This window comes from Rattus norvegicus, chromosome 8, assembly GCF_021556685.1.
Source record: "Rattus norvegicus strain SHRSP/BbbUtx chromosome 8, alternate assembly SHRSP_T2T, whole genome shotgun sequence".
In the NCBI taxonomy this organism is placed as follows: Eukaryota; Metazoa; Chordata; class Mammalia; order Rodentia; family Muridae; genus Rattus; species Rattus norvegicus.
In genome coordinates, this window is record NC_141541.1 from 47,899,286 (window position 1) to 47,921,190 (window position 21,905).

At 38.1% G+C, this 21,905-nt stretch overlaps 1 protein-coding gene and 1 pseudogene across 1 annotated transcript; both read left to right on the forward strand.

The window, feature by feature from the left end:
- Positions 3,880–4,266, forward strand: Or8g54-ps1 (olfactory receptor family 8 subfamily G member 54, pseudogene 1; annotated as a pseudogene).
- Positions 20,752–21,675, forward strand: Or8g2c (olfactory receptor family 8 subfamily G member 2C). The gene has a single exon (NM_001000473.1). It carries the CDS (start codon positions 20,752–20,754, stop codon positions 21,673–21,675), a length of 924 nt encoding a protein of 307 aa, NP_001000473.1.
- The last annotated feature ends 230 nt before the right edge of the window (positions 21,676–21,905 follow it).

Consider the following 21,905-nt stretch of genomic DNA (forward strand, 5'->3'; position numbering starts at 1 on the left):
CAGATGACTGAAGCTTCTGTTGCCCTGAAAAGCATGAGTCGGTTGCACATGTTGAACACTGAGCCAGAAGTTTCATACTCATGGAGTGTGGGTTTCTTTAAGCATAATTTTTGTATGCCACAGTTTTTCACCTTTAAAATAAGAAATCACTTATTAATTTTAAGTTTTCAGGAGCCTAGTTAGGAAAATTTGAACATTTAAAGAGACCTTGGATTTTAATGTGTTAATTTGTTAAAGACTGGGATAATTTAAAATTTATGTGATATTTGGAATTATGCTATTAACCTGACTTGGAGGACAAAGAATGGAAAGGTTGTGCTTCAATAGTGGTATATCTATGTGTTCAGTTTATACAGGATGAAGAGTCTAGATGATTCCTATTACCAATTTAACATATTCTAGAGTCATCTGGGAAGAATAAAATTCAGTTGTGTGAGAAAATTGACCTTGGAAAAATTGACCTGTAGCGAGGTCTGTGAGTGGTTTGTTCACCAGACGATAAGCATGTGAAGGCCTAGCTCGCCTTGGAGAAGACCTTCTCTGGACAGTAGCTCTGGGTTCTATAGAAAGCTGGTGAAATATTCATCAGTGCACAAGCCAATAAACAGTATCCTTCCACTGTTCTCCTTCAGTTCCTCTTCAGTTGCTGCCCTAACTTTCCTCAGTCATGGCTATGACCTAAAAAAACATAAGCTGAAATAGTATTTTATCACTGAAACAGAAAAGCAAATGAGAACAAATAGTGAACTCACTTACATAACTATATAATTGATGGGCCTATTCCTATTGTCCTTTAAAGAACCAACATCTCAACAACTTTTTTTTGATGAATACATTTTTCAATATATGAATTCTGGAAGACAAGGAATTTTTGAATGCTCATTAATTTTTCTTGCTTCTTTATTTCCTGACATTATAATATAATTATCTTTTCCCCCTTCCTTTCCTCCCTCCAAGTCCTCCAACAAACTTTTCATTACTATCTCTCAAATCCATGGCTTCTTTTGCCATTGATTGCTGTATTATGTCTATCTATATAAATGTATATTCCTAAACACAATCTAGATACTCTGTGTGATGTTACTTGTAACTATATTTTCAGGGCTGACCATTTGATGTTGAGTGTACTCTTCTCTGAGGAACACATTTCAAACATGTGTTTTAAGAGACACAGAACTATATGAACATGAAGCTCATTACCTTTAAAAGAATTCTTTTATCTACCAAGATTATAAAATAATCCATTTATATTTTTATAATTTTAAAAGTATAATATATTTATGTCTCATAATAATACCATTTTATACTATAAAATTTATACTTATACCATTATATCTTTTTGTGTGCTGTTCTCTAGGGAAAACTATTTCTCCCATTCTCAGCATTTCTTTGTTTCCTGTCATGGTTCTTTGTGTAGAGGTGAAGCTTAAAGCTTTCCTCTGTCCAGGATATCATGACCAATTTTGTTTTCCTTATTCAATTCATGGTCAAGCACCTGTCCTTACCTTTAATAGAGACAAAATTAGGAGATTTGCTAAAATAAATGAAACATATTTTAAAGAGACTGATATACTACCACCTCTGACTTTGACTTTAACAATACTGTTCCCTAGGCATTTTTAAGCTTTTCTACAAAAGTACCTAATTTGTCCAGAATGAAAATGCTTTTTCTGGTACAGGAGATAGCTAGTTGGAGAGTTAGAAGAAAAAAACTACAATGCAGTAACACCCTTCCATCCAGCATTGCATGCTGTAAGCAGTGCTATTCCAGATTCTTTTATATGGTTTTTTTGTGTCGGTGAATTTTCTATTCTTGCAGGTGTGTCTCAAGTATCGAATTCCTTGGACTTGTGATAACTGTATGCTTTACATTTTCAGGAGATCTTCATCAATTTTCTGAAAATTTTGCATATTTTTTTTAAATATTTATTTATTTATTTATTATGTACATCCATACAGCTTTCTGTCTGCATGTGTGCCTGCAGGCCAGAAGATGACCCCAGATCTCATTATAGATGGTTGTGAGCCACCATGTGGTTGCTGGGAATTGAACTCAGGACCTTTGGAAGAGCAGTCAGTGCTCTTAACCGCTGAGCCAACTCTCCAGCCCCAAATTTTGCATATTTTAAAACCCCAAAAGTAATATGATATTGTCAATTCATCACATCTTTCCCAGCAGTTATCATTCTGTCATAAACCCTCCAATCAATGTGACATTTTGTTTAACGTTGGATTTTATTTAAATGTTTCTAATAATTACTGATTGTACATATATTTTCAGGTATTGTTGGTGATATATCTATCTCAAATAGGAGGGTCATTATTCAAATTATCTGGTTATTTTTAACTGGATTATTTCTTTTCTTAAACATTAAGCTATAAAAGTTCTTTAATTATGAGATGTGTTTCCCATTGAGTGTGTTTTCATATATCTATGATGTCCTTTAAGGCACAAATTATTTTTAACTTTAATTATGCCCAATTAATTCTTGTTTTTTTGGTCATAACCTCTGATTGGGCCAAATTATCCAAAAAACTACCACAAATTTTATGGGCAGAAAGATCTGCTGTTGTATTTTTCAAATGGTGTTATATTTAGCTATTATATTTAGTGATAGAATCCCTGTCTCATAATATAAAGAGTAAAAATTTACTTGATTATGTACCTTCATCCATTTGCCCATTGGTTGGAAAAATAGATTTCCTCCATTGAATTTTTAAGAAATGTATAACTTCAACAACATATAGATGTAGGGATTATTTTTGCAGATTGACAATTTACTTATATTTCATGGTATACCTGTATTATGAGGATATTATAAGATTCAGTAAATTTTCAAATGGGAAAAACTTGAAACTTCCAATGATATACTTCTCCTTCAGGTTAGTTTTGATCCTTCCCAGCCCTATCATTATTATTATTTCTATAGATATTATATGACCAAACATTGTTATTGCTAATGAAAGTATGTTGAATTTTCACTAGGATTACACTGAGCTTTTAGATCGGTTTGGGAAGTATTGCCATTTCACAAAGTTAAATCTGGTAGTTCATGAAGATGGGTTGATTTTCCGTGTATGCAATGATTTATTTGTTCAAAAGAGTCGATAATTTCAAGTATAATGTTTTATATTTATTTAATTTATTCCTAAATATTTTAACATTTTTCATGATATTTCAAGTGAATACTTATGATTTCTGAGTTTTCTTAATGATCTTTGTTCTCAGTATGGGATGGTCTTTTAAAGAAATTACTACGTTATTTTCTTAAGGATATCTTGGAATTATATGTATAAAAATTAATCCATATACATATACAGGTACTATTATTATTTACTTTCAAATTCAGATCCCTTTTAACTTTAAGTTTTGATTGTCCTAACTTAAGATTCTGTTATGGTGTTGATTAAATTATAGCCTACACTATTAATGACCTTATGGGGAGAGGTTTTCGGTTGCCACCATTAAGAGTTGTGGATGTCTGTGGTTGTCTCCTGCCTTTGTGTGAATGCTGCTCTTATAACATAGAAAAATGTATATCCCTGTAGAGTGATTGGGAGAAGGACAAGTAAGTCATGAACACTCCTTAGCAGACTCCACTGAGTGTATCTGATCACACTTTCATTGTCCATGCATTAAGTCCTATTATTCTCATAGCAAAAACTATACTCAGAGACAGAAATGACTTACCTTTAACTCTAACTGTCATGTGCTAAGCAGTCTAAGGCCTTAGATTCTAAAATTTATGATCATCTGTCAGAAAACTAAAGCTACCTAGCAAAGTGAAAGCTTGAATTCTGTTACACGCCTCAGAAGATGGTAAATTACTAGATAGTTATTTCATTTTGTCTCTTTCTATGTAGAACTAGCAGAAGAAAATGTTTAAAGGAAATGTTTCTGACGTGACTGAGTTCATCCTCGCTGGGTTAACAGACAAACCAGAGCTGCAGCTGCCCCTCTTCCTCCTCTTCCTAGGAATCTATGTGCTCACAGTGGTGGGGAACCTGGGCATGATCACCCTGATACTATTCAGTTCTCAACTACACACACCCATGTATTATTTCCTCAGTAGTCTGTCCTTCATTGACCTCTGCCAATCGACTGTCATTATCCCCAAAATGCTGGTAAACTTTTTGGCAGTGAAGAACACCATCTCCTACCCTGAATGCATGACTCAGCTCTACTTTTTCATTATTTTTGCTATTGCAGAGTGTCACATGTTGGCTGTGATGGCATATGACCGCTATGTTGCCATCTGTAACCCCTTGCTTTACAATGTTGTGATGTCCTATCAAGTCTGTTCCTGGATGATATTTGGAGTATACTGTATGGCTTTCATCGGCGCCACAACTCACACAGTCTGCATGCTAAAAGTGCATTTCTGCAAGGCCAATGTAATAAATCATTACTTCTGTGACCTTTTTCCACTCCTGGAACTCCCTTGTTCTGATACTTTTATTAATGAAGTAGTAGTTTTATGTTTCAGTGTTTTCAATATCTTTATTCCAACTCTGACGATCCTAAGCTCTTACGTCTTCATAATTGCCAGCATCCTCCGGATTAAATCCACTGAAGGCAGGTCCAAAGCTTTCAGCACCTGCAGCTCACACATATCAGCTGTTGCTATCTTCTTTGGTTCCCTGGCATTTATGTACCTGCAGCCATCATCAGTCAGCTCCATGGACCAAGGGAAAGTGTCTTCTGTATTTTATACCATTGTTGTGCCCATGCTGAACCCCTTGATCTACAGCCTGAGAAATAAGGATGTCAAAGTTGCTCTAAATAAGTTCCTTGAAAGAAAGTTTTTCTTGTGAATACAACTGATATTTCTTTACTAACATTCATGTTTAGAGGGCTAGCAAACAATTGAAATGGCTAAGTGTAGTCACATGATACGAAATTACTACCATCACAGTTTATTTTGAAAGTCTCCAAGGGCAGGACAGTTTTAGTCAATGGGACTTATGAAGAACAGCATCTGTCTGGGAACCATCTGCTTATCATAACATGCATCACAGTAGTCAATTTGTCAAATGCCCAAAAGCCTTCTTGTCAGTGATTCCATTTTATGTAAGTAGAAAAAAATGCTCCTTTTATGTGAGACATATTTATCTTATAGCAGAGAGTAAATACATATGGCCCAAATTCTTGATAATCACAATATTCTATATAATCAACATTTGTAATGATATATATTTCTAAAGATTTCTGATGTTGTAATCTCCAAAAATATTAATTTTATTAAAATAAAATATGCAAAATATAATGCCTAACTTTTGTTTAGTGTGGGAAACTGTGTTAAAAGGCGTGGAGTGATATGAGTGGTAACATAGCTCTTACCCCACACACACACCCAAAGAAAGAACTACAGTGGATGAGACACACATCACATCTCTACCCAAGAGTGCACGCATATGCACAATTCTCTAAAACAGAGTGGAAGTAAGAACAAAAATTCTTCTATGAGTCTGTGTTTCTAATATTTGTAGGTTTGTGGCCAGCACATAATTGACCACAGCAAATTCAGAAGTGCATTATTTTACTATTTATTCCTAACTAGAAAACAAAAGTCATAAGAGTTATTTTCTGATTATTGCCATCTTAGTCAGAGTTGTTAAATATTCTCATATTTTAAAAAAGGCTATCCTCAAAAGAAAAGATTGTATTAGGAATAGAGAAGGAGATTTGCTAAAAAATATAATCCCCATTATTTCCCTTTTCTAATTAAATTACATTTATTTTCTTTGAAACTGCAATTATTAAACTGAGTTTATGTTTCTGGAAGGTAATCGTGCATCCCAGGTCATCTCAGTTGCTCTAAGTAGCCTCAAAATATGATTCCCTCCTGGATGTAGCAGGATCTGTGGAATCATTTTGTCTCCTCATAAAGCATCTCCAGAGAAGCTGCTTCCTTATCAGAGCTGCTTCCAGGTCATAGGTGATGATTGTGTTGCTTCTGATTCCTTAATCTTCAAAGCTTTGAAAGGTATTAATGATAAATGCTGACAAATCCCTCCCTCCATTACCCCTCACATTCTCCTCAGAGAAGGGGGAGCCTCCCTTGGGTACCACCCTTGGACATCTAGTTCCAGTAGGACTAGATACATCCTCACCTGCTGATCCCTAATTTATCAGTCCACATAGGTCAAGGGGATACAGTGTCAGGCAACAAAGTCCAAGACAGCCCCCTCTCTACTTGTTAGGGGATCCCACATGAAGGCCAAGCTGCACAATTGCTCTACATGTGTATGGGTGCTAAGTTCCTCCCTTGTATGCTGTTTGGTTGGTGGTTCATTTTGTGTGAATACTCATGGTCCTATATTAGTTGTCTCTGTTAGTCTTCCTGTGATGTCTTTGACTCCTCTGGCTAGGTCTTTCTCTCTTCCATTCTCCCACAAGACTGTCTGAGCTCTGACAGATATTTGGCTATGGATCTCTGCACCTGCTTCCTTCTGCTGCTGGATGTAACCTCCCAGGAGACAGTTATTCTAGATCCCTGTCTGCAAGCATAGCAGAATATCAATAATTGTGTCAGGGGCTTGCTCTCTCTGATGGAATGGGTCTCAAGTAGGGACAGTCATGGGTTGGATATTTCCTTGGATGAGAGTCTATTTTATTAGATAGTAGAATGGCTACTGTTTGCTTGGAACATATTTTTCCAATCCTTTACTCTGAGATAATGTCAAGGTATGTTTCTTGCATGCAACAGAATGATGTATCCTATTTATCCTATCTTTTGTTGGAAAATTGCGTCCACTGATGTTTAGAGATATTAATGACCAATGATTATTAATTCATTTTAGTTGTGTGCTGCTGCTTCTGGGGTGTGTGTGTGTGTGTGTGTGTGTGAGAGAGAGAGAGAGAGAGAGAGAGAGAGAGAGAGAGAGAGAGAGAGAGAGAGAGAGAGAATGAGAGTCCTGTCCTTTATTTTGTTTTGGACGGAATAGTTTTACTTAGTTTTTGTGTTTTCTTTCATTTAGTTAACCTTCTTGAGCATGAGTTGTCTTTCTATTTTCTGTAGGGCTGGATTTGTGTAAAGATGTTTAAATTTTGCTTTGTCTTGCAATAACTTGTTTTCTCCATCTAGGGTAATTGAAGGTTTTGCAGGGTAGAGTAGTCTAGATTGGCATCTTTGGTCTTTCAGAGACTGTAAGACATCTCTCTGTCCAGGCCCTTCAAGCATTTAGAATCTCCATTGACAAGTCAGGTGTAACTCTGATAAGTCTGCCTTTGTGTGTTACACACCCATTTTCCCTTGTTACTTTTAAATTCTTTCTTCTGTAGATTTTGTGTTTTGATTATTATGTGTGGGGAGAATTTTCTTTTCTGGTCCAATCTAATTGCTGTTCTGTTGTGGGGCCATGGACCATGAGCCTAATTCTTGGTCGAGCTAATGGTTTGAAGCCTCAGAGACCCTGAAGGGATGGTAGGAGCTTCATCTGCTCCCAGTACCAGGCCCCTGTCACATAGCCACGTTCCTGCCCCAGTAGATTTGCAGCCATCAATCATGTAAGGGCAACACCCCAAGCCCTTCCACACATAGATGAGGCATCCCTAAAATCTGAGAACAAGACAATAGAAAAAGCTATGTAACAACAGGTCAGGTAGGCTCAAAACAGAGATTTCCATGCTAATGAGGTACAGAGAAGTTTGTTTGGAGGGCATTGCCAATAAAATTCCCTTCCTGGACTTTCTTTATGGCAAAGAGTATTTAATCTCAGGCCCACCCCTAAAAGTAAGGTACGGTTTTAAGCATCATATGGTTTTACGCTTCAACTGTCCACCATGACAAATAGTTTGGAACCACAGACTGTCTTTTTTTATCAAGATCCACCATGGGGAAGGCATTTGCCTACAGAGACGCTGTCTAATCTCCTGTACTCCCAGACACAACCAACACCAAGTCTTCCTCCACCTTCAAGCCAAGGACAATCATCAAGCCATAGCTCCCCTTTCCCTCCACCCCTCAGGCTAAATGCAGCCCTCAGACCCCTACTCTGTTCTCAGCTCCTGGATGTCCAAGAGCCTGAGAATCCCACAGCCCCTGCCTCATTCCTCATCGCAGGTCCGCCGCCCCTGAACTAGCTCCAGTCTCAGATTGCACTCTCACCCCTAAAGCGTGCCTTGGTTGCTCCCCTGCAGCCCACACCTACCCCATCTGTGTGGGGTAAGTACAATCAAACTCCCCACGTTCTGCCTCCCCAAGCAGCTGTGCCCTGTGGCAGAGCAAACACTGAACCCCCAACCCTACATTCTGTAGTCTTCTTATATGTTCACAGCAATCTCTTTCCTTAGATTGGAAAAGTTTCCTTCTATACTTTTGTTAAAAATATTTTCTGGGCCTTCAAACTGGGACTCTTCATATGCTTCTATTCCTATTTATCTTAGGTTTGTTCATACTATTTCAGATTTCCTGAATGACTCTTATGCTGGTCTTTAGCCATCTGGTTCTCCCTGGATATTCCTGACATAGTAGACATTGGCAAGAAGTGAGGGATCTAACCTATCTATGTTTCTGTTTTACCAGGGCTATTGAAGGTGGCTAAGAGGTGGCCTAACAATGGAGCAGTGGGGGTAGTAGGCCACTCAGGGCAGCTGGGTGTGCCTCAGAGGACGCTGAAGGTAGGGGGATTAGTGGAGGGAAGTGATGTTGGTCTGACATTTTTACTACAAAGTCAGAAAGCTTTTCTGGTGCCAATATTTTGACATGTACTTTCCTACATGTTCCTTTAGCAGTTTCATAGTATATAGTTTTAACTTATTTAAAGTAAAGTTTTATGTAGGGAGAGAGAGAGGAATATGAGTTTACTTTCATTCTTCCTTATGATAATATCTACTATTTCCAGCACCATTAGTTGAAAATGCTGTTTTCTCTACAGTTTATATCATTGACATCTTTGTCAAAACACAAGAAGAACTGTAGACTTATATATGGATCTTATAATTAACCTATGTGTCTGTTTTGTACAAGTACTACACTCTCTTAATTGATATTGCTATAGCTATATATAACTTGAAATTGGTATGATAATAAATACCACAGTAGTCATTTCATAAGAATTATTTATTCAACTCTTTACCTCTTGTGATTCTACATAAATTAAAAGACATATTTTTCTATGTCTGTCAAGAATCACCTCAAACCTGTTATTGGGGTTGCACTGAATTCATAGATTATCGTTCCTAAGATCACCAGGATGTATACCCAAAGAACTCTGTGTCCTACGACATATACTTCTTAACTCATGCTCACTGATGTTATCCTCAATAGATAGAATGTGGAATCAATCCAAATGCTTATTGCCTTAACTGAAAGTGAAAATATGGTACCTATGTGCAATGGTAATTATATTAGTATCTGCAGACAAATAAAATTTTTGGATAAATAAGTTAAACTTTAGAAATTTAGTTAAAAATTTTAAAAAATGCTCTTTATTCTTCTCTGCTCTCTTCCCCTCTGTCCCTGTCGCTTCTCTCCCCATCTCCCTCCCTCCACATGTTCATGGCCTGCCTCCTTTGTTTCTCCCCTTTTCTACTCTTCTTCTCTCATTAAAACTCTCCCTGGGAAAAGGAGGGAATTTATTCTGAGCAAGGTCACCAAGACTCAAAAGAATAAGCACTATAAGGTTCTTTTTCATATGCAGATCCTGGCTTCAAATCATAAGCCAGAGTACCCAAATAAATAAACAAGAAGAGGGACATTGATTAAAACAAGGAGGGACAAACAACATAGGTGATATGAAAACAGAGAAATTTGGCAGTTAACATTTTGAGCAAGAATATAGGAAGGCGGGTGGTGGAGTGAAAATGTTGATAGGGAGGGTTAACCCAAACTAAGAATTATGAAAAAGGAAATAGACTCTGTATAGACTACACTTCTGTTGTGGTGATTAAAAAACACTGATACAAAAAGCAATTTCTGAAAGTGTTTGTGTTAGCTTGGGGTTCCAGAGGAATAAGAGCCCATAAGAACAACAATGCCAACCAACCAGAGCTGCCAGGGACCGAACCACTTCCCAAAGAGTACACATCAACAATCCCATGGCTCCAGCTGCTTATGTAGCAAAGGATGGCCTTGTTGGGCACCAATGGGAGGAGAAGCCCTTGGTCTTGCCAAGGCTGGACCACCCACTGTAGGGGAATGTTGGGGGTTGGGGATGGGGAGGGAGAGTGGTTGGAGAGGGAAACACCCTTATACATGAAGAGGAGGGGGATGGGATAGAGGGCTTATGTCCCGGAAACCAGGAAAGGGAATAACATCTGAAATGTAAATAAAAATATCCAATAAATAATTAATAATGATAAAGAGTCCATCATGGAAGAAAGCATGGAAGCAGGCAGAAGCTTGATGAAAGAGTGAATGGAGCCCAGAGAATGGAAACGGAAAGTGTGGCCAGGCTGTAAGCTCTAAAAGCCAACTAATGTTCGTATGCTTTCTTCTTCATGCAAGGATCTAACTCCAAAAGTTTGTTCCACAACCTGCACCAATAGTGCACGGACAGGGGACCAAGGGTTCAGATACAAGACCAATGGGAAATATTTCTCATTCAAAACACTATAGCCACGCATTCCTTTTAAAACAAATTGTGTGTGTGTGTGTGTGTGTGTGTGTGTGTGTGTGTTCATCTTTCTAGCCAAGACAACTAGTTAATAATAACTAAGTTTTGAAGAACATATTTTGGTTGCAAGGTATAGAAAAATCAATATGGTACTGATGTGGATGCTTCTTGCTTACTGGCTTGCTTTCAAAGTGCCAGAAAATGATATACTGGCTTCTTGGATTGGGGTGAAAGGCAACAACAATACTACCTAGCTGTAAAAACTAGACTCTAGAATCACAAAACCAGACAAGACATTCCCACTGATAAATAGTGCTACAACTATTATGGGGATAACTAACTGCTTTCTAGTCAGATTTGACATTTATTTCACAAGAACAAATGCATACTTCATAGCATAAGCCAAGTTTACTGGCTGGTTTTGTTATATCAACTTGACACAAGCTGAAGTTTTAGAGAAAGGAGGCTCCCTTGAGGAATGCATCCATGAGATCCAGCTGTAAGGCATTTTCTCAATTAGTGATCAAGTGGGAGAGTCCAGCCCATTGCGCTGGTAAATCTGGGTTCTATAACAAAGCAAGCTGAGCAAGCCAGGATGATCAACCCAGTAAGCAGCACTCCTCCCTGGACTCTAAATCAGCGTCTGCCTTCAATTTTCTTCCCTGTGCAAGTTCTTGTCCTGACTTCCTTGGATGATGAACAGCAATGTGGATTCCTAAGCTGAATAAACCCATTCCTTCTCAACTTGCTTCTTGGTCATGATGTTTTGTGCAGGAATGTAAATGCAGACTAAGACACCAAGTTAATGTCTATAAGTGAAAAGTTCTTAGACCTGAAGGACACACTGACTACTCTTTTAGTTAAACTGAAAGTAGAAAGAAGCTCAAAGCTGTTTTCTAAATATATACTTGTATATTCAAAGGCAAATGCTATTCCTAGAAAAGAAGCTTCTCTTTGCATTGGGCAACATTGAAAACAGAGACACATGACTGTTCAAGGTGACAATACTAAGTAAGTGTTGAGCCTTTAGCCCTTAGAAAGACATGTTTGCTACCCCTCTATGGCTGCAGAAAAGGGGGTACTAGTATGAATGCAAGAGCCTGGACAAATAGAGGACTACATGATTCCTTCCCCTGGGCATGGCACAGACAATGATGTCATCTCATCACAGCACCTGCGACTGCCTCCAATGAGTCTATACAAGAATGGACCTATCAATAGTCAAACATGAGGAGTCCCAGAGAGGAGCCAATATTGATGGTGTACCAGAAACCCAAAGACATTGAACCAGACCAATGACTCATTGTTATGAACATTTGCAAATGACAATGTTTGGCCAGAGAGAGGGAATATAGGGAGAGAGAGCTAAAGTTAAGAGGCATTTGAGGAGTAGTTATGGAAACCTAACATAATAAGAACTTCCTACACTGAGGAGTAGTTGACCAGCATATAATGATTCCACAATTTTTTGAGTTTTTGTGTTTGCTTGCTTGCTTTATGTGCTTCTATTTGGTTACAGTTTGGTGATTGGTTTATTTTGTTTTATGGCATGGTTTTATTTTGCTTTCTCTTGTTTTGTTTTTTTAAAGAAAGATCTTTTTGCATACATTTTTATTAGATATTTTTTATTTACATTTCAAATGTTACCCCCTTTCCTGGTTTCCCATCCATAAACCCCCTATCCCATCCCCCCTTCTTCTATTATGGTGTTCTCCCACCCAAACACCCACCCTGACATCTCCCTATACTGGGGGGATCAAGCCTTGGCAGGACCAAGGGCTTCTCCTCCAATTGGTGCCCAACAAGTCCATTCTCTGATATATATGCAGTTGTAACCATGGGTCTGCCCATATGTACTCTTTGGATGGTGGTTTAGTCCCTGGGAGCTCTGGTTCACTGGTATTGTTGTTCTTATGGGGTGGCAAACCCCTTCACCTTCTTCAATCCTTTCTCTAACTCCTCCATTGGGGACCCTGTTCTCAGTTCAGTGGTTGGCTGTGAGCATTCACCTCTGTATTTGTCAGACTCTGGCAGAGCCTCTCAGGAGACAGCTATATCAGGCTCCTGTCTGTATGCCCTTCTTGGTATCAGCCATACTGTCTGGGTTTGGCAGCTGTATGCATATGGGAAAGATCGTAAAGTTGTGTGCTTAGGGAGAAAGAGAGGATCTGCAAAGATTTAAAGGAAGGGAGGAATATGATCATAATATATTTAAATTTAGAAATTGTTTTAAATAGATAAAATGATTTTTAACTTTAAATTCTTCTTTCAACTGTAAAACAAAAATCCAATCTCCTTGTTATAGTTGTTACTAAAAAAAATAAAAGTAAATCCTAAAGGTTTACTTGAAAAGTAATTTCATGAAATAGACAAGCGAATACACCTCCAAGAACAATTAGCTTTCCCTGCCCCTGTGTTATTCTGTGTCCAGAGGCACAGTATTAGACTCCTTATTCCTCCTTATCAAACACTAGCATTTCAGCCTGTTCATCCTGTAATTGCAATTCAGCCTTCTCCTCCAGCAGGCTTTTAGCTAGTCTGCCTTTTCTTTACCTGGCCTTCAAATATGCAATGGAAACATCTCCGTTATGTCACTTTCCCACACTTTATACCCAGAAAACTCTTTTTCTTTCACTAATGTATTTATTCATTTTATATCCCTACGGCAGCCACTCTCCTCCTGCCCCATATTGAACAATCCCTTGCCAATCCCCTACTCCTTTCTCCTCTGAAAAGTGGAGCTGGATATCACCCACCCTAGCACATCAAATCATTGCAGCCTAGGTTCACTCTCTCCCACTGAGGCCAGACAAGGCATCCCAGTTAAGAGAATGGGATTCACAGACACGCAACAGATTTGGGGACAGCTCCTGCTCCAGTTGTTGGGGTAACCTCATGAAATCCAAGTGCACATCTGCTACATAATGTATGGGGGGATCAGGTCTAGCCCCTGCTTGCTCTTTGGTTGGTAGCTCAGTTTTTAGGAGCCCCCCAAAGGTCCAGGGTAGTTGATTCTGTTGATCTTCTTATGCCATCAATTTTCCCTTTGGGTCCCTGAATCCTTCCCCCAATTCCACAAGATTCCATGAGCTCCATTGAATGTTTGGTTGTACGTTTCTGCATCTCGTTCTATTAGCTCCTGGGTGCAGCTCTCAGAGGACAAAATTCTTTTTTTTTTTTTTCAAAAAACTTATTTTTTTTTATTAACTTGAGTATTTCTTATATACATTTCGAGTGTTATTCCCTTTCCCGGTTTCCGGGCAAACATCCCCCTCCCCCCTCCCCTTCCTTATGGGTGTTCCCCTCCCAACCCTCCCCCCATTGCCGCCCTCCCCCCATAGACTAGTTCACTGGGGGTTCAGTCTTAGCAGGACCCAGGGCTTCCCCTTCCACTGGTGCTCTTACTAGGATATTCATTGCTACCTATGGGGTCAGAGTCCAGGGTCAGTCCATGTATAGTCTTTAGGTAGTGGCTTAGTCCCTGGAATCTCTGGTTGCTTGGCATTGTTGTACTTTTGGGGTCTCGAGCCCCTTCAAGCTCTTCCAGTTCTTTCTCTGATTCCTTCAATAGGGGACCTATTCTCAGTTCAGTGGTTTGCTGCTGGCATTCGCCTCTATATTTGCTGTATTCTGGCTGTGTCTCTCAGGAGCGATCTACATCCGGCTCCTGTCGGTCTGTACTTCTTTGCTTCATCCATCTTGTCTAATTGGGTGGCTGTATATGTATGGGCCACATGTGGGGCAGGCTCTGAATGAGTGTTCCTTCAGTCTCTGTTTTAATCTTTGCCTCTCCCTTCCCTGCCAAGGGTATTCTTTTTCCTCATTTAAAGAAGGAGTGAAGCATTCACATTTTGATCATCCGTCTTGAGTTTCGTTTGTTCTAGGGATCTAGGGTAATTCAAGCATTTGGGCTAATAGCCACTTATCAATGAGTGCATACCATGTATGTCTTTCTGTGATTGGGTTAGCTCACTCAGGATGATATTTTCCAGTTCCAACCATTTGCCTACGAATTTCATAAACTCGTTGTTTTTGATAGCTGAGTAATATTCCATTGTGTAGATGTACCACATTTTCTGTATCCATTCCTCTGTTGAAGGGCATCTGGGTTCTTTCCAGCTTCTGGCTATTATAAATAAGGCTGCGATGAACATAGTGGAGCACGTGTCTCTTTTATATGTTGAGGCATCTTTTGGGTATATGCCCAAGAGAGGTATAGCTGGATCCTCAGGCAGTTCAATGTCCAATTTTCTGAGGAACCTCCAGACTGATTTCCAGAATGGTTTTACCAGTCTGCAATCCCACCAACAATGGAGGAGTGTTCCTCTTTCTCCACATCCTCGCCAGCATCTGCTGTCACCTGAGTTTTTGATCTTAGCCAATCGCACTGGTGTGAGGTGAAATCTCAGGGTTGTTTTGATTTGCATTTCCCTTATGACTAAAGATGTTGAACATTTCTTTAGGTGTTTCTCAGCCATTCGGCATTCCTCAGCTGTGAATTCTTTATACTAGAAAGACTATTCCCTTCTTTGAAACCTCTAAGAGTTAATATGCTAATGATCTCTTTACATGGTACCCCTTTATTATAGCACAAAGCCATATGTATATATATCATCTACATAAAGATGCACATTTTGTGATAATACACATATATAGGATTTGTCAAGTACAATTGCAAAATTACTCATATTCTGAAAATTAATTTAAAATTTTCACAGAGTAAATACATTTGATCACTAAGCACTGTGATGAAGGTGGATAATATTCTTGTGTAGGCTATTTCATTTCTCTGATACACCTGTATATTATTCTCTACAAGAAAATGTTTGGTCCCAGGAATTCAGCATTTTCAGCAACCATTAGTTGTCATTAGAAGGAAGATTAAGTGCCATCATTTTGATACAGATACGTACACATACAAACCATATCACATTCAGCCAAACAGTGACGTGCAGTGTTACGGCAGTTAATCAGAGATATCAATTTCTTTTAATTGTTTATCAACTGTGCTACATGGAGCTCCATCTTTGATCTCATATATGGCTCTTTATGTAAGAGTCTTCATCTTCATTGCAGGACAGTAAGCCTGAAATCTATGGAAGGAAAAAGAGATGACTCGTGCCTTAATATGTACAACACAGGAATGAGGAAGCTTACCTACATCTCCTTAATGAGAACTTATTCACGTAGACAAACGTAGGTACAGGACATATTGACAGATGCCCTAGTGATCTAGGTAGTGGCATGTCAGACCAAGTCTCAAAAATGTTTGTTGTAGAATAGAAGTAGACTAAACATCAGGTATAAATATCTAACAATTCTTGCCATATTTCAAAATTTGCACTTTTATAAATGATTTAATTGCATTATAACATTTTATTATCTTCTAAAGATTTACATTTTATGCATATGAGTATTTGTCTGCATGTCTGCCATAGGCACGTCCAGTGTCTTAGGTCAAGAGAAGGCATCATATCTCCTGAAACTGGAATTACCAATTGCTGTGAGCCTTAGTGTGTGTGCTGGAAACTAAATGTGGGTGGGTCCTTTGCAAGCAACAACTACATGAAAAGCTGAGATAATTCTTCAGTGCTGATACTTAAAATGTAACATTTTAATTCAGCATTGCATCTAAGAAAAATAATACTGTCGAATGTGACTAAAATAAGATACATAAAGTGCTAAAAAAATTTCAGGATTTTAGTAACTATTAAAACGTTTTGAGAAAGGTCCATGTCATCTTAGACTCAGCCTTTATCTTTGTCTTTACTCCTGATGCTTCCCACCCAGAAATGACTTTTGGATTCCATCCTTTCCCAGCATTTATAAACCTTTCACTGGAGAGCACAAGTGGTTGCTTGCCATGCGTTTCCTACCCCTCCAGGTTTTAACCAGGTATCCCTCTATCATCCATCACACGTGCTATAGAAATGATACTGTGTCTGTATGCAGTGGATATTATAGAATATTATATAGTGGATATTATATAATATGCTGTTCAGCAGCAACATCCAATTTTTTCTGACTTTCTTACCTTCCTTCCTTCCTTCCTTCCTTCCTTCCTTCCTTCCTTCCTTCCTTTTAACATCTGTTACAAATAAGATCACCAGAAGGAAATTCTTGTTCATGATCTATCTGGTATATCTGGATCCCTGTTGCTTCCTGGCTACCTATGACATTCTCAACCTTCCCCACCCTCTCCAGCAACACTGGAGAAGGGAGGAAAAGGTGTCACCCTGTGTCAGTCAGCACAAGACCTACATAGCAGGGCTGTCACACACAGGTCATCTGCCTTCATGTTTGTTTTATATTCTTAGTTTATTTTAATTTAAATATTTTTATATAATATGTTTTGGTCATCTACCCTGAACTCCTCTCAGATCTGCCCCACCTCCCTAACCATACGAATATATGTATATATGTATACATATATATAATCAAAAGCAAAAAAAATCCCAATAAAACAGTAAGGATAAGACAAAATACACCAACACAAAACAAAATGAAGTAAAAGTTTCTGAAAAACAAACAAATAAAAAACAAAATTGAGTTTCATTGGTGTTGACCAACTATTCTTGGGCATGGGCCCTGCCCTGCAGTGTGGTTAATATACCTATTATCAAAAGTATACTCCATTTTTTCTTTGCCAGAAGTTACCAATGGCTAATAGCTTTATTTTTACTAATTGTTATTTAAAGGTAAGTAGGAGACTTAAAAGTTTGAAGAAATACCCATATAAAGTACATTAAAACTCTACATCAAAAAATTTAAGGGATGGAGAGATGGCTCAGCGGTTAAGAGCACTGACTGCTCTTCCAGAGGTCCTGAGTTCAATTCCCAGCAACCACATGGTGGCTCACAACCATCTGTAATGGCATCTGATGCCCTCTTCTGGTGTGTCTGAGTACAGTGTAATCATATACATGAAATAAATAAATAAATTTTAAAAAAAATTAAGAATTCCAAAGTAAGTTCACTTTTAAAAGGGTTCTATTGCAACCATTATCTCAAATGGTATGTGATGAATAGGATATCAAATGTAACTTTACAGTAACAAATAATTTAATATGAAAATAGACTGTAACAAAGCATTTATCTTGTCCATCCATATTGAAGTTTAAACATAGGAAAAACAATCCTAATCTCTGCTTATTAGTCTTGTCAAGAACTCATTGTATGTCTTTGATAATGTCTGGATATTTTAATGTGTGTTTATTTTAACAATCAACATTGATGAAAATATTATAATATTTAAATACAATTAGAGAAGTGAAGTCAACTGAGATAAACAAAAACATGTCTTCTCTAGTTTTCTGTTTTCCCTTTTTGGTAGATAACATGAGCTAATTCTTTGTATGTGATTCTTACAATTTTCCTGAAACTTTGAAATTTTAAGTGTTTTGCCTTCAAAGGTCTAGAACCCCAACAATGAGAGCACTCACTTCCTTATTTTTTAATTCAGAACCTAATAAGAAGATCAAATAACTTTAGATGATATTAGATACTTGATAATTGGTGGGATAAATACTTGACAATTAATGGGGAAAGGGAATTTCTAATTGTTGACAGTTTTCCGCACAGTTAATACTTTGGGGATAGAATTCTTCTGAGAGGTCATTATTCATTTTTTGTTTCTTTTGAACGAGACTGTGATTATCCGTAAAATGGAAGTGTAGTTATCAACGAACACTTGCAGGAGCAAATGACTGAGGCCAGAGCTTAATCAGACATCAGGATCCTTGAAGCTATTTCCTCCTCACTTATCAAGCCCAATTTTCTACCCAGTGAAATGTAGAAGCAAACCTTTAGTACTGAATTTGCTCCGAAGTAGGGGTAAGTATGAAATCCCATCCTTGTCCTTTAAAACCTTAAAGCCTTCGGCTGCCGTATCTCTCCTCATGCACACAAATGTGCATGGCTGTTTGTCCATCCATAGCCATGCTCACTCTAGAGACCACACTCTTTGGTAAAAAAGTCCTCTTCCCTCATGTGTTCAACAGCCCATACTCATGCCAAACATGTTATTTTCAGCCATTTTTAACTCTATCAGTTTAAAGTTGGTGACCCATCCATTCAGACAGTTTTTAAGGATTTGTTTTAACTCAGTGCTAGGTTTCTGTGAACAATTTTATTGAGCACAGTTTTTGACACATGCTACATACAAGGCAATATGCCAATCACTATTCACATCTGCAATGTGGAACAGTAGAAAAGCTGCCGACCAACTCAGGTAGGATATCCCAGAGAACGACAACACATTTCAAGGTAAACAGTATGAGCATACATTAAGCTCATGCTGTGATCCAGAAATTGTTGATTTAATTTTTTGTGTTGGGTATTTGAACTTCTGCTTTGTAGGCAGACTGAAGGATAGAATAATTTTTCCTGTAGTCATACAGTAAATAAGATTTTGAAGAAAGATTTGAAATTAAACTTTCTAATCTAATGATATCAGCATTATAAAGTCACAAATTACTGGAGTTGGAAGAGGTCTTTATGGTGACTTAAAATATCTAGAGCTGAATCCTTGAGTAATATCTAAGAAGTGGTTATATAAAAATAAAACACTGATATTGTTGGCTTTAAGGATATTAAATTGTGTCTGACTGTTGGAAGGTCTTTTGGGTCCAGAAGCACAATACTTCTGCCCATGACTTTCAGGCCATTAATTTTACCTTAAGCCTTTGGAGACATATACAATGAGACCAAAATGTTTAAAATAGATCAATAAGTTGAATATTAAGATAGACATGTCATATGATATGTGGATTTGTACTGTGTTAACAAATTCCTCTCTATTATTTTAGGCATTTCTCAACTAAAACAAGTTACTGATTTATTTGATGAAATTATTTGTTTCCATGTCCTTTCAAAGTATTCCATTCTGGTTGGGAAATAATAGTACAGATGTTACTTGAATGTTAAGACTTTCATTTTTTCTGTGTCCTAGAATTTAAATGTTTACTTTTGAAATATAAAGTAAGATTGCATTGGTCCTTTTGAACATAACATCATACCCTTAGCTGTAGTTGCAAAATTCCAACTGAATTTTGCAAAGGCTCTGATTATCCACAAGCCACCATCATAAACATGTTGAGGGTACATATAAAGCCATGATCACACAATCTGACCAGTGACACGTCTTCTGCTCATCTTCAACTTTTCTCATGCAAATAGTATTCTAAGCTCTACCAATTCAATAAAGAAGTCTAGTTAACAGGAGTCGGTCACGGTCCATTGCTTCTTTTCCAGGTTGGTAAAGTACATAACTAAACTATGCTATTGTATTGCTCTACTAGAACTCTTCAAGTTGGAATAAGAAAAGACAATTCATCTGCTGTTGTGATAAAAGTACAACATCTGTGGGGGAATTAAGCTCTGCTTTGCAGGGTGGCAGAACCATGTGCAGGATATAGGTATCACATCATGGCAGTTTCAATAGACAAACAACTGAACTATATTGACAGGTTAGACACTTGATCAGCTAATTAGAGTCAGAATTACAGGAAAGAAATACTGTAAATCTAGCTACAAATAGAAGTGAATGAAAACGTTTGCTACCGTTGATTTGAGTCTGACAAAATGTTTATTGCTATGCAGTGTAAACAGTAATGTATAATTTATGACAACATAAATTACAGAGAATTTAAGAGGGGAAAATCTCATCAAAAATAGCTAATAATCCTGTGCTTTAAATTAAATTTAAAGGATAAACCTTGCACACATCCTAAAAGGTTATGGTAAGTATTTAATGTCCAGGTCCTATATGTCAGGTTTTCTTCCTGTGATTATACAGTCATCTCTTGTCCCAAGGAAACAGGAGAGGCTTGAGAACTAATTATGTAGCATGTCTACTTTGATGAAGGAAAATTATCTCCACAGAAACATTCAAGTCTCTGTCGCTCCATTTCTCTGTCTCTCTGAAACACACACACACACACACACACACACACACAGAGAGAGAGAGACAGAGAGACAGAGAGACAGAGAGACAGAGAGACAGAGACAGAGACAGAGAAAGAGAGACAAAGAGACAGAGAAACAGAAAGACAGAGACAGAGAGACAAAAGAGAGTCAGAAGGACAGAGAAACACAGAGGCAGACGGGGAGAAAGAATACAGATGATGCAGAAAAGTATACTCACTTCTTTGCTTTAAACTTAGAAGCTTTGGACAATATAATGAGAAGATAATGGAGTCTGGAAACCATTCGATGGTAATCGAATTTATCTTGGCTGGATTCTCAACCAAACCAGAACTACGGCTGCCCCTGTTCCTCCTCTTCCTTGGCATCTACCTCCTCACAGTGCTGGGGAATTTGGGCATGATCATCCTAATTATACTCACCTCTCATCTGCACACCCCCATGTACTTCTTCCTCAGCAGTCTGTCCTTCATTGACCTCTGCCACTCCACTGTCATAACCCCTAAAATGATGTTGAACTTTTTGACAGAGCAGAATATCATCTCCTACCCTGAATGCATGACCCAGCTGTACTTTTTCTCTCTTTTTGCAATTGCAGAGTGTCACATGTTGGCTACAATGGCATATGACCGCTATGTTGCCATCTGTAACCCTTTACTTTACAATGTTGTCATGTCTCATCATCTCTGCTTCTGGCTTACAGTGGGAGTTTACACTTTGGGTGTTATTGGATCATCGGTTCACACAGGCTTTATGTTAAAATTGCTTTTCTGCAAGACCAATAAGATTAACCACTATTTTTGTGATCTTTTTCCTCTCTTGGAGCTATCATGCTCCAGTATATACATCAATGAACTCTTGGTTCTTTTCTTGAGTGCATTAAATATCCTGACACCTGCGTTCGCCATCCTTACGTCCTATATCTTCATAATTGTCAGCATCCTCCGTATTCGCTCCACAGAAGGCAGATCTAAAGCCTTCAGCACCTGCAGTTCCCACATCTCCGCTGTTGCTATCTTCTATGGTTCTGCTGCTTTCACATATTTACAGCCATCATCAGTGAGTTCAATGAACCAGGGAAAAGTGTCATCTGTGTTTTATACAACTGTTGTTCCCATGCTGAATCCCTTGATCTACAGCCTGAGAAATAAGGATGTCAAAACTGCTGTAAAGAAAATTCTTAACAGATGAACATGGCAGACTCATGAACAGAATGGTTGTCATATTAGAAAAAGGTGTTTATTTTGCCTGTGTATAAGTTTGTTAGCCCAACTTTGTGAATTTTTAGAATATCCATGATGCTTTCCTGTGCAACTTTTTTTTTCACAAAAAGTATATAACCTTTGAGCATACCTTGCATGGCCCAAAGAGTGTATAGAAAAATTCTTGAGGCTTATGGTGCTCTAGCTCTATTTTCCAAT